The 12,802-nt window shown below is 48.0% G+C and overlaps 1 protein-coding gene across 5 annotated transcripts in view; it reads right to left on the reverse strand.

Moving 5' to 3' along the window:
* Nucleotides 1-12,802, reverse strand: part of DNAH7 (dynein axonemal heavy chain 7) — a 356,587-nt gene that overhangs the window by 121,846 nt on the left and 221,939 nt on the right. For all 5 annotated transcript variants that reach the window (XM_038748902.1, XM_038748901.1, XM_038748903.1 and 2 more), the window contains 2 exons: nucleotides 11,938-12,157; nucleotides 4,447-5,319 (listed from right to left, as the gene is read on the reverse strand). In XM_038748902.1, coding sequence (XP_038604830.1) covers nucleotides 4,447-5,319; nucleotides 11,938-12,157 — 1,093 coding nt within the window. The remainder of the gene's footprint in view (nucleotides 1-4,446; nucleotides 5,320-11,937; nucleotides 12,158-12,802) is intronic.

The raw sequence follows: 12,802 nt of genomic DNA on the forward strand, positions 1-12,802 counted from the left end.
TGGTGTCATCCTCGACTCTGCTCTCTCGTTCACCCCTCACATCCGAGCCGTCACCAAAACCTGCCGGTCTCAGCTCCACAACATTGCCAAGATCCGCCCTTTCCTCTCCATCCCAACCGCTCCCCTGCTCATTCAAGCTCTCATCCTATCCCGTCTGGCCTACTGCACCAGCCTTCTCTCTGATCTCCCATCCTCGTGTCTCTCTCCACTTCAATCCATACTTCATGCTGCTGCCCAGATTATCTTTGTCCAGAAACGCTCTGGGCATATCACTCCCCTCCTCAAAAACCTCCAATGGCTCCCAATCAATCTGCGCATCAGGCAGAAACTCCTCCCCCTGGGCTTCCCGGCTGTCCATCCATCCATCCATCCATCCCCTGGCCCCCTCCTACCTCACCTCCCTTCTGTCCTTCTCCAGCCCAGCCCGCACCCTCCACTCCTCCACCGCTGATCTCCTCACCGTTAGGCCTCGCTCTCACCCGTCCCGCCATCGACCCCCGGCCCCCGTCCTCCCCCGGGCCTGGAATGCCCCCAATCCCTCTGCCCCTCCGCCAAGCTTACTCTCTTCCTCCCTTCAAGGCCCTGCTGAGAGCTCACCTCCTCCAGGAGGCCTTCCCAGACTGAGCCCCTTCTTTCCTCTCCCCCTCGTCCCCCTCTCCATTCCCCCATCTTACCTCCTTCCCTTCCCCACAGCACCTGTATATATGTATATATGGTTGTACATATTTATTACTCTATTTATTTATTTATTTATTTATTTATTTTACTTGTACATTTCTATCCTATTTATTTTATTTTCTTGGTATGTTTGGTTCTGTTCTCTGTCTCCCCCTTTTAGACTGTGAGCCCACTGTTGGGTAGGGACTGTCTCTATGTGTTGCCAATTTGTACTTCCCAAGCGCTTAGTACAGTGCTCTGCACGTAGTAAGCGCTCAATAAATACGATTGATTGATTGATTGATTGATTGATTGATTCCTTCATCTGTCAAATGGGGATGAAGACAGTGAGCCCCACGGGGGACAACCTACTGACCTTGCATCTCCCCCGGAGCTCAGAACAGTGCTTGGCATATAGTAAGCGCTTAACAAATACCACCATTATTATTATTCTCTGTGCCTCAGTGACCTCATCTGTCAAATGGGGATGAAGACTGTGAGCCCCACGTGGGACAACCTGATCACCCTGTATCTCCCCCAGCACTCAGAACAGTGCTTGGCACAGAGTAAGCGCTTAACAAATACCACCATTATTAGTATTATTATTCTCTGTGCCTCAGTGACCTCATCTGTCAAATGGGGATGAAGACTGTGAGCCCCACGGGGGACAACCTGATCACCTTGTATCTCCCCCAGCACTTAGAACAGCGCTTGGCACATAGTCAGCACTTAACAAATGCAGCGTGGCTCAGTGGGAAGAGCTCAGGCTTTGGAGCCAGAGGTCAGGGGTTCATGGGTCCAAATCCCAGCTCTGCCAGCTGTCAGCTGTGTGACTTTGGGCAAGTCACTTCGCTTCTCTGTGCCTCAGTTACCTCACCTGTAAAATGGGGATGAAGACTGTGAGCCCCACGGGGGACAACCTGATTACTTAGAACAGTGCTTTGCACAGAGTAAGCACTTAATAAATGCCACTATTATTATTATTCTCCGGGCTTCAGTTCCCTCACCTGTCAAATGGGGATGAAGACTGTGAGCCCCACGGGGGACAACCTGATTACTTAGAAGAGTGCTTTGCAGAGAGTAAGCACTTAATAAATGCCATTATTATTATTATTCTCCGGCCCTCATGTCCCTCACCTGTCAAATGGGGATGAAGACTGTGAGCCCCACGGGGGACAACCTGATTACTTGGAACAGTGCTTTGCACAGAGCAAGCACTTAATAAATGCCATTATTATTATTATTCTCTGGGCCTCAGTTCCCTCACCCGTCAAATGGGGATGACGACTGTGAGCCCCACGGGGGACAACCTGATTCCTTAGAACAGTGCTTTGCACAGAGTAAGCACTTAATAAATGCCATTATCATTATTATTCTCTGGGCCTCATGTCCCTCACCCGTCAAATGGGGATGAAGACTGCGAGCCCCACGGGGGACAACCTGATTACTTAGAACAGTGCTCTGCACAGAGTAAGTACTTAATAAATGCCATTATTATTATTATTCTCTGGTCCTCATGTCCCTCACCTGTCAAATGGGGATGAAGACTGTTAGCTCCACGGGGGACAACCTGATTACTTAGAACAGTGCTTTGCACATAGTAAGCACTTAATAAATGCCATTATTATTATTATTCTCCGGGCCTCAGTTCCCTCACCTGTCAAATGGGGATGAAGACTGTGAGCCCTACGGGGGACAACCTGATTCCTTAGAACAGTGCTTTGCACAGAGTAAGCACTTAATAAATGCCATTATCATTATTATTCTCTGGGCCTCATGTCCCTCACCCGTCAAATGGGGATGAAGACTGCGAGCCCCACGGGGGACAACCTGATTACTGAGAACAGTGCTTTGCACAGAGTAAGCACTTAATAAATGCCATTATCATTATTATTCTCTGGGCCTCATGTCCCTCACCCGTCAAATGGGGATGAAGACTGCGAGCCCCACGGGGGACAACCTGATTACTTAGAACAGTGCTCTGCACAGAGTAAGTACTTAATAAATGCCATTATTATTATTATTCTCTGGTCCTCATGTCCCTCACCTGTCAAATGGGGATGAAGACTGTTAGCTCCACGGGGGACAACCTGATTACTTAGAACAGTGCTTTGCACATAGTAAGCACTTAATAAATGCCATTATTATTATTATTCTCCGGGCCTCAGTTCCCTCACCTGTCAAATGGGGATGAAGACTGTGAGCCCTACGGGGGACAACCTGATTCCTTAGAACAGTGCTTTGCACAGAGTAAGCACTTAATAAATGCCATTATCATTATTATTCTCTGGGCCTCATGTCCCTCACCCGTCAAATGGGGATGAAGACTGCGAGCCCCACGGGGGACAACCTGATTACTTAGAACAGTGCTCTGCACAGAGTAAGTACTTAATAAATGCCATTATTATTATTATTCTCTGGTCCTCATGTCCCTCACCTGTCAAATGGGGATGAAGACTGTTAGCCCCATGGGGGACAACCTGATTACTTAGAACAGTGCTTTGCACAGAGTAAGCACTTAATAAATGCCATTATTATTATTATTCTCCGGGCCTCAGTTCCCTCACCCGTCAAATGGGGATGACGACTGTGAGCCCTACGGGGGACAACCTGATTCCTTAGAACAGTGCTTTGCACAGAGTAAGCACTTAATAAATGCCATTATCATTATTATTCTCTGGGCCTCATGTCCCTCACCCGTCAAATGGGGATGAAGACTGCGAGCCCCACGGGGGACAACCTGATTACTTAGAACAGTGCTCTGCACAGAGTAAGTACTTAATAAATGCCATTATTATTATTATTCTCTGGTCCTCATGTCCCTCACCTGTCAAATGGGGATGAAGACTGTTAGCCCCATGGGGGACAACCTGATTACTTAGAACAGTGCTTTGCACAGAGTAAGCACTTAATAAATGCCATTATTATTATTATTCTCCGGGCCTCAGTTCCCTCACCCGTCAAATGGGGATGACGACTGTGAGCCCCACGGGGGACAACCTGATTCCTTAGAACAGTGCTTTGCACAGAGTAAGCACTTAATAAATGCCATTATCATTATTATTCTCTGGGCCTCATGTCCCTCACCCGTCAAATGGGGATGAAGACTGCGAGCCCCACGGCGGACAACCTGATTACTTAGAACAGTGCTCTGCACAGAGTAAGTACTTAATAAATGCCATTATTATTATTATTCTCTGGTCCTCATGTCCCTCACCTGTCAAATGGGGATGAAGACTGTTAGCCCCATGGGGGACAACCTGATTACTTAGAACAGTGCTTTGCACAGAGTAAGCACTTAATAAATGCCATTATTATTATTATTCTCCGGGCCTCAGTTCCCTCACCCGTCAAATGGGGATGAAGACTGTGAGCCCCACGGGGGACAACCTGATTACTGAGAACAGTGCTTTGCACAGAGTAAGCACTTAATAAATGCCATTATTATTATTAGTCTCCGGGCCTCATGTCCCTCACCTGTCAAATGGGGATGAAGACTGTGAGCCCCATGGGGGACAACCTGATTACTTGGAACAGTGCTTTGCACAGAGCAAGCACTTAATAAATGCCATTATTATTATTATTCTCCGGGCCTCAGTTCCCTCACCTGTCAAATGGGGATGAAGACTGTGAGCCCCACGGGGGACACCTGATCACCCCGTATCTCCCCCGGCGCTCAGCCCACAGTGAGCGCTTCTCATCCTCCCGACTCGCCCGGCGGATGGAGGTCGGTCGGACGGAGGGGGCCGCCCGCCAGTCCCCCCCCAGTCCCTCCCAGTGCCCCGAGACCTGGAACCAGTCGATGGTGCAGCAGTTGACCAGGGCGGGGAACCTGCGCAGGCGTCCGCGGAAGGCGTCGCCGATGGGGCTCATGGCCAGCACCACGTGCAGCTGGTCCCGGCAGCGGGCCACGAAGAGGCCGAAGAGGGCCAGCGGGCTGCCGTCCGTCTGCTTGGCGCGGTCCCGCTGCCGGTCCAGCTGCAGCATCTTCTCGCAGATCTCCTGGCGCTCCTCGGCGGCGAACAGGTTGGGCACCTCGCCGGCGTTGAGGAGGTTGCTGATGTCCTCCAGGAAGGCCTCCCGCTTGACCTGGGCGTCGGAGAAGAGGAAGACCCCGGGGGCCTCGCCCTCGGCCGAGCGGCGGAGGATGGCCCGCAGGTCCTCGTGCCACTCGACGGCCCCGTAGCCCTTGCTCAGCTCCACCTGGAAGAGCGGGCAGTCGGCCACGTGGGCCGCCAGCCGGGTGGCCGACTGCCGCCCGCTGCCGCCGACGCCCACCAGGAGAGCGTGGCCCCGGGGCTGCTTCAGGACGCGGGCCACCCGGCACAGGTGCTCCACGGCGAAGCGGAACAGGACCAGCTGCATGGGCTTCTTGCTCAGGTGGTTGAACTCCTCCAGGTGGGCCTCCACCACGCGCCGCAGGCCTTCGGCCGCCCGCACCTCGCGGTAGCCCCTGTCCTCCCGCCGCGGGTCGTGGAAGTCGCAGAACATGAGGCCCCGCAGGTCCTCCTCGCCCACCAGCCCGTCGCCGTCGCCGTCCAGGCCCAGGAAGAGCCGGTGGAAGTCCTCGCCCAGCTCCCGGCGGACCACCTCCTGGACGTGGCCCACCAGCCAGCCGCGGTCCGCCCCGTCCAGCAGCCGGTCGTAGAACACCCGCAGGACCTGGGGAGACCGCGGGCGCCGGCCAGGTGGGGGTTAATCTGCACGCGGTGGGGGCCCGATAAACACCACTGAACGAATGGGTTCTGATCCCGGCTCCGCCGACTGACGGCTGTGGGACTTTGGGCGGGTTGCTTCTCTTCTGGACTGTGAGCCCATTGTCGGGTAGGGACCGTCTCTAGATGTTGCCAACTTGGACTTCCCGAGTGCTTAGTACAGTGCTCTGCACGCAGTAAGTGCTCAATAAATACGATGGATGGACTGAATGAATAAATACGATTGAAGGAATGAATGAATGAATGAATGAATGAATGAATGAATGAATGAACGAATGAACGGATGAATGAATGAATGGGTTTTAATTCCGGCTCCGCCGACTGCCGGCTGTGGGACTCTGGGCGGGTCGCTTCTCTTCTTTGTATCTACCCCAGCGCTTAGAACGGTGAGCTCAATCTATACGATTGATTGATTGATTGCTTTGCACATAGTAAGCGCTTAATAAATGCCATTACTATTATTATATTATTATTATTATTATTATTATTGTTATCATTATTATAGACTGTGAGCCCGCTGTCGGGTAGGGACCGTCTCTAGATGTTGCCAACTTGGACTTCCCGAGTGCTTAGTACAGTGCTCTGCACGCAGTAAGTGCTCAATAAATACGATGGATGGACTGAATGAATGAATAAATACGATTGAATGAATGAATGAATGAATGAATGAATGAATGAACGAACGAATGAATGAATGAATGGGTTCTAATCCCGGCTCCGCCAACTGCCGGCTGTGGGACTTTGGGCGGGTCGCTTCTCTTCTTTGTATCTACCCCAGTGCTTAGAACGGTGAGCTCAATATATACGATTGATTGATTGATTGCTTTGCACATAGTAAGCACTTAATAAATGCCATTATTATTATTATTATTATTATTATTATCATTATTATCATTATTATTACTCTAGACTGTGAGCCCACTGTCAGGTAGGGACCGTCTCTAGATGTTGCCATCTTGGACTTCCCGAGTGCTTAATACAGTGCTCTGCACGCAGTAAGTGCTCAATAAATACGATTGATGGGATGAATGAATGAATAAATACGATTGAGTGAATGAATGAATGAATGAATGAATGAATGGGTTCTAATCCCGGCTCCACCAACTGCCGGCTGTGGGACTTTGGGTGGGTCGCTTCTCTTCTTTGTATCTACCCCAGCGCTTAGAACAGTGAGCTCAATATATACGATTGATTGATTGATTGCTTTGCACATAGTAAGCGCTTAATAAATGTCATTATTATTATTATTATTATTATTATTATTATTATTATTATTATTATTATTATTATTCTAGACTGTGAGCCCACTGTCGGGTAGGGACCGTCTCTAGATGTTGCCAACTTGGACTTCCCGAGTGCTTAGTACAGTGCTCTGCACGCAGTAAGTGCTCAATAAATACGATTGATGGAATGAATGAATGAATAAATACGAATGAATGAATGAATGAATGAATGAATGAATGAATGAATGAGTTCTAATCCCGGCTCCGCCGACTGCCGGCTGTGGGACTCTGGGCGGGTCGCTTCTCTTCTTTGTATCTACCCCAGCGCTTAGAACGGTGAGCTCAATATATACGATTGATTGATTGATTGATTGCTTTGCACATAGTAAGTGCTTAATAAATGTCATTATTATTATTATTATTATTATTATTATTCTAGACTGTGAGCCCACTGTCGGGTAGGGACCGTCTCTAGATGTTGCCAACTTGGACTTCCCGAGTGCTTAGTACAGTGCTCTGCACGCAGTAAGTGCTCAATAAATACGATTGCTGGAATGAATGAATGAATAAATACGATTGAAGGAATGAATGAATGAGTGAATGAATGAATGAATGAATGAACGAATGAATGAGTGAATGAATGAATGAATGAATGAATGAATGAATGGGTTCTAATTCCGGCTCCGCCGACTGCCGGCTGTGGGACTCTGGGCGGGTCGCTTCTCTTGTTTGTATCTACCCCAGCGCTTAGAACGGTGAGCTCAATATATACGATTGATTGATTGATTGCTTTGCACATAGTAAGCGCTTAATAAATGCCATTACTATTATTATTATTATTATTATTATTATTATTATAGACTGTGAGCCCGCTGTCGGGTAGGGACCGTCTCTAGATGTTGCCAACTTGGACTTCCCGAGTGCTTAATACAGTGCTCTGCACGCAGTAAGTGCTCAATAAATACGATTGATGGAATGAATGAATGAATAAATACGATTGAGTGAATGAATGAATGAATGAATGAATGAATGGGTTCTAATCCCGGCTCCACCAACTGCCGGCTGTGGGACTTTGGGCGGGTCGCTTCTCTTCTTTGTATCTACCCCAGCGCTTAGAACAGTGCGCTCAATAAATACAATTGATTGACTGATTGCTTTGTACGTAGTAAGCGCTTAATAAATGCCATTATTATTATTATTATTATTATTATTCTAGACTGCGAGCCCACTGTCGGGTAGGGACCGTCTCTATATGTTGCCAACTTGGACTTGCCGAGTGCTTAGTACAGTGCTCTGCATGCAGTAAGTGCTCAATAAATACGATTGATGGAATGAATGAATGAATAAAAACGATTGAATGAATGAATGAGTGAATGAATGAATGGGTTCTAATCCCGGCTCCGCCGACTGCCGGCTGTGGGACTTTGGGCGGGTCGCTTCTCTTCTTTGTATCTACCCCAGCGCTTAGAACGGTGAGCTCAATATATACGATTGATTGATTGATTGATTGCTTTGCAAATAGTAAGTGCTTAATAAATGCTATTATTATTATTATTATTATTATTATTATTATTATTCTAGACTGTGAGCCCACTGTCGGGTAGGGACCGTCTCTATATGTTGCCAACTTGGACTTCCCGAGTGCTTAATACAGTGCTCTGCACGCAGTAAGTGCTCAATAAATACGATTGATGGAATGAATGAATGAATACGATTGAATGAATGAATGAATGAATGAATGAATGAATGAATGGGTTCTAATCCTGGCTCCACCGACTGCCAGCTGTGGGACTTTGGGCAGGTTGCTTCTCTTCTGGACTGTGAGCCCATTGTTGGGTAGGGACCGTCTCTAGATGTTGCCAACTTGGACTTCCCAAGCGCTTAGTACAGTGCTCTGCATGCAGTAAGCGCTCAATAAATACCATTGAACGAATGGGTTCTAATCCCGGCTCCGCCGACTGCCGGCTGTGGGACTTTGGGCGGGTCGCTTCTCTTCTAGACTGTGAGCCCGCTGTTGGGTAGGGACCATCTCTAGATGTTGCCAACTTGGACTTCCCAAGCGCTTAGTCCAGTGCTCTGCACGCAGTAAGCGCTCAATAAATACCATTGAACGAATGGGTTCTAATCCCGGCTCCGCCGACTGCCAGCTGTAGGACTTTGGACGGGTCGCTTCTCTTCTAGCCTGTGAGCCCGCTGTTGGGTAGGGACCGTCTCTTTATGTTGCCAACTTGGACTTCCCAAGCGCTTAGTCCAGTGCTCTGCACACAGTAAGCGCTCAATAAATACGATCGAATGAATGAATGAATGAATGAGGTCTAATCCCGGCTCCACCAACTGCCAGCTGTGGGACTTTGGGCGAGTCACTTCTCTTCTAGACTGTGAGCCCACTGTTGGGTAGGGACTGTCTCTATATGTTGCCAACTTGGACTTCCCAAGCGCTTAGTACAGTGCTCTGCACACAGTAAGCGCTCAATAAATACGATTGAATGAATGAATGAAATGAATGGGCCTCAGTTTCCTCTGGGTAGGGACCGTCTCTACATGTTGCCAACTTGGACTTCCCAAGCGCTTAGTCCAGTGCTCTGCACACAGTAAGCGCTCAATAAATACGATTGAATGAATGAATGAATGAAATGAATGGGCCTCAGTTCCCTCTGGGTAGGGACTGTCTCTACATGTTGCCAACTTGGCCTTCCCAAGCGCTTAGTAGAGAAGCAGCGTGGCTCAGTGGAAAGAGCCCGGGCTTTGGAGTCAGGGGTCATGGGTTCGAAGCTCGCTCCCCACTTGTCAGCTGTGTGACTTTGGGCAGGTCACTTCATTTCTCTGGGCCTCAGTTCCCTCATCTGTAAAATGGAGATTTATAATAATAATAATAATGGTATTCGTTAAGCGCTTACTATGTGCAAAGCACTGTTCTAAGCGCTGGGGAGGTTACAAGGTGATCAGGTTGTCCCACGGGGGGCTCACAGTTTCAATCCCCATTTTCCAGATGAGGGAACTGAGGCCCAGAGAAGCCAAGTGACTTGCCCATGGTCACCCAGCTGACAATTGGCAGAGCCGGAATTTGAACCCATGACCTCTGACTCCCAGGCGTGGCCTCTTTCCACCGAGCCACACTGCTTCTCTAATAATAATAATAATAATTCATTCATTCATTCAATAATAATGGCATTAAGCCCTTACTATGTGCAAAGCACTGTTCTAAGCGCTAATCTATCCATCAACGGCATTTTCATTAAATGATATTTTTGAGACCGTGGCATTTTCCTCCCTCTTGTTTTAATATGTGTTGAGATGTAATTAGTCCAGATTTTTTTTTCCTTCCTCTCATTTTAATCTGTTGAAATGAAATGCAAGAGCAAATTCATTCATTCATTCATTCAATCGTATTTATTGAGCGCTTACTGTGTGCAGAGCACTGGACTAAGCGCTTGGGAAGTCCAAGTTGGCAACATAGAGAGACAGTCCCTACCCAACAGCGGGCTCACAGTCGAGAAGGGGGCTCAAATGCAGAGAAGCAGCATGGCTCAGTGGAAAGAGCCCGGGCTTTGGAGTCAGAGGTCATGGGTTCGAATCCCGACTCTGGCACATGTCTTCTGGGTGACCTTGGGCAAGTCACTTCACTTCCCTGAGCCTCAGTGACCTCACCTGGAAAATGGGGGTGAAGACTGTGAGCCCCCCGTGGGACAACTTGATCACCTTGTATCATTCATTCATTCAATCGTATTTATTGAGCGCTTACTGTGTGCAGAGCACTGCCAGGAGAAGCAGCATGGCTCAGTGGAAAGAGCCTGGGCCTGGGTTCAAATCCCGGCTCCACCACTTGTCAGCTGTGTGACTTTGGCGAAGTCACTTCACTTCTCTGCACCTCAGTGACCTCATCTGTAAAATAGGGATGAAGCCTGTGAGCCCCCCGTGGCTCAGTGGGAAAAGCCCGGGCTTGGGAGTCAGAGGTCATGGGTTCGAATCCTGGCTCCACCCCATGTCTGCTGTGTGACCTCGGGCAAGCCACTTAACTTCTCTGTGCCTCAGTTACCTCATCTGTGAAGTGAGGATTAAGACTGTGAGCCCCACGTGGGACAACTTGATCACGTTGTATCATTCATTCATTCAATCGCATTTATTGAGCGCTTACTGTGCGCAGAGCACTGTGCTAAGCACTTGGGAACTACTGTGTGACTTTGGGCAAGTCACTTCACTTCTCTGCACCGCAGTGACCTCATCTGCGAAATGGGGATGAAGACTTTGAGCCCCCTGTGGGACAACCTGATCACTTTGTAACCTCCCCAGCGCTTACAACAGTGCTTTGTTTGCACATAGTACATGCTTAATACATGCTATTATTATTATCATTATTTCTAAGCTCTTGGGAAGTCCAAGTTGGCAACATATAGAGACAGTCAATCAATCAATCATATTTATTGAGCGCTTACTGTGTGCAGAGCACTGTACTAAGTGCTTGGGAAGTCCAAGTTGGCAACATATAGAGACGGTCAATCATCAATCAATCAATCACATTTATTGAGCACTTACTGTGTGCAGAGCACTGTACTAAGCGATTGGGAAGTCCAAGTCGGCAACATATAGAGACGGTCAATCAATCAATCAATTGCATTTATTGAGCGCTTACTGTGTGCAGAGCACTGTACTAAGCGCTTGGGAAGTCCAAGTCGGCAACATATAGAGACAGTCAATCAATCAATCAATCAATCGTATTTATTGAGCGCTTACTGTGTGCAGGGCACTGTACCAAGCGCTTGGGAAGTCCAAGTTGGCAACATATAGAGACGGACAATCAATCAATCACATTTATTGAGTGCTTACTGTGTGCAGAGCACTGTACTAAGCGCTTGGGAAGTCCAAGTTGGCAACATATAGAGATGGTCAATCAATCAATCAATCGCATTTATTGAGCGCTTACTGTGTGCAGAGCACTGTACTAAGCGCTAGGGAAGTCCAAGTTGGCAACATATAGAGACGGTCAATCAATCAATCAATCAATCGCATTTATTGAGCACTTACTGTGTGCAGAGCACTGTACTAAGCGCTTGGGAAGTCCAAGTCGGCAACATATAGAGACGGTCAATCAATCAATCGTATTTATTGAGCGCTTACTATGTGCAGAGCACTGTACTAAGCGCTTGGGAAGTCCACGTTGGCAACATATAGAGACGGTCCCTACCCAACAGCGGGCTCACAGTCTAGTATCCCCCCCTCAGCGTTTAGAACAGTGCTCCGCACATAGTAAGCGCTTAACAAACGCCATCATCATTATCATTATTATTATTATTAACAGCCGGGATTGGAACCCACGTCCTCTCTCGGCCCCGCGGATCGCTTACCTCGTGAACCCAAAGGCGCTTGATTGTTTCCACGGATTCCGTGGTTTCGGGCCTGGAGAGGCAGATTCCTTGGATGACGCGGGAGAAATCCCGGAGGTTGAACAGGTAGTGAGATTTGGCCGGGGTGGGGAGGAGATTTTTTATAGCCCCCTTATAAAGGTCCATCGTGCCCCTGATGATCTGCGGCGTCAAGTCGACGTACTCGGGCGGGAAACGGTAACTGAGAAGGTGGGGGGAAAGACAAAAAAAAGTAGGCCGCAAAATCCAGCGTGGGTATTCATATTAATCGACAACTATTTATTAATAATAATAATAATAATAATAATGGCATTTATTAGGCTCTTACTATGTGCAAAGCCCTGTTCTAAGCACTGGGAAGGTTACAAAGTGATCAGGTTGTCCCACGGGGGGGCTCACAGTCAATCCCCATTTTCCAGATGCGGTAACTGAGGCACAGAGAAGTGACCACAGCACCTGTATATATGTATATATGTTTGTACATATTTTTGACTCTATTTTATTTGTACATATCTATTCTATTTATTTTATTTTGTTAGTACGTTTGGTTTTGTTCTCCGTCTCCCCCTTTTAGACTGTGAGCCCACCGTTGGGTAGGGACTGTCTCTAGATGTTGCCGATTTGTACTTCCCAAGCGCTTAGTACAGTGCTCTGCACATAGTAAGCGCTCAATAAATACGATTGATGGTGATGATGATGATGACTTGCCCAAAGTCACACAGCTGACAATTGGCAGAGCGGGGATTTGAACCCATGACCACTGACTCCAAAGCCCAGGCTCTTTCCACTGAGCCACGCTGCTATTTGACATTACAATAATAATAATAATAATAATAATAATAATGAT

This window comes from Tachyglossus aculeatus, chromosome 7, assembly GCF_015852505.1.
Source record: "Tachyglossus aculeatus isolate mTacAcu1 chromosome 7, mTacAcu1.pri, whole genome shotgun sequence".
Lineage (NCBI taxonomy): Eukaryota > Metazoa > Chordata > Mammalia > Monotremata > Tachyglossidae > Tachyglossus > Tachyglossus aculeatus.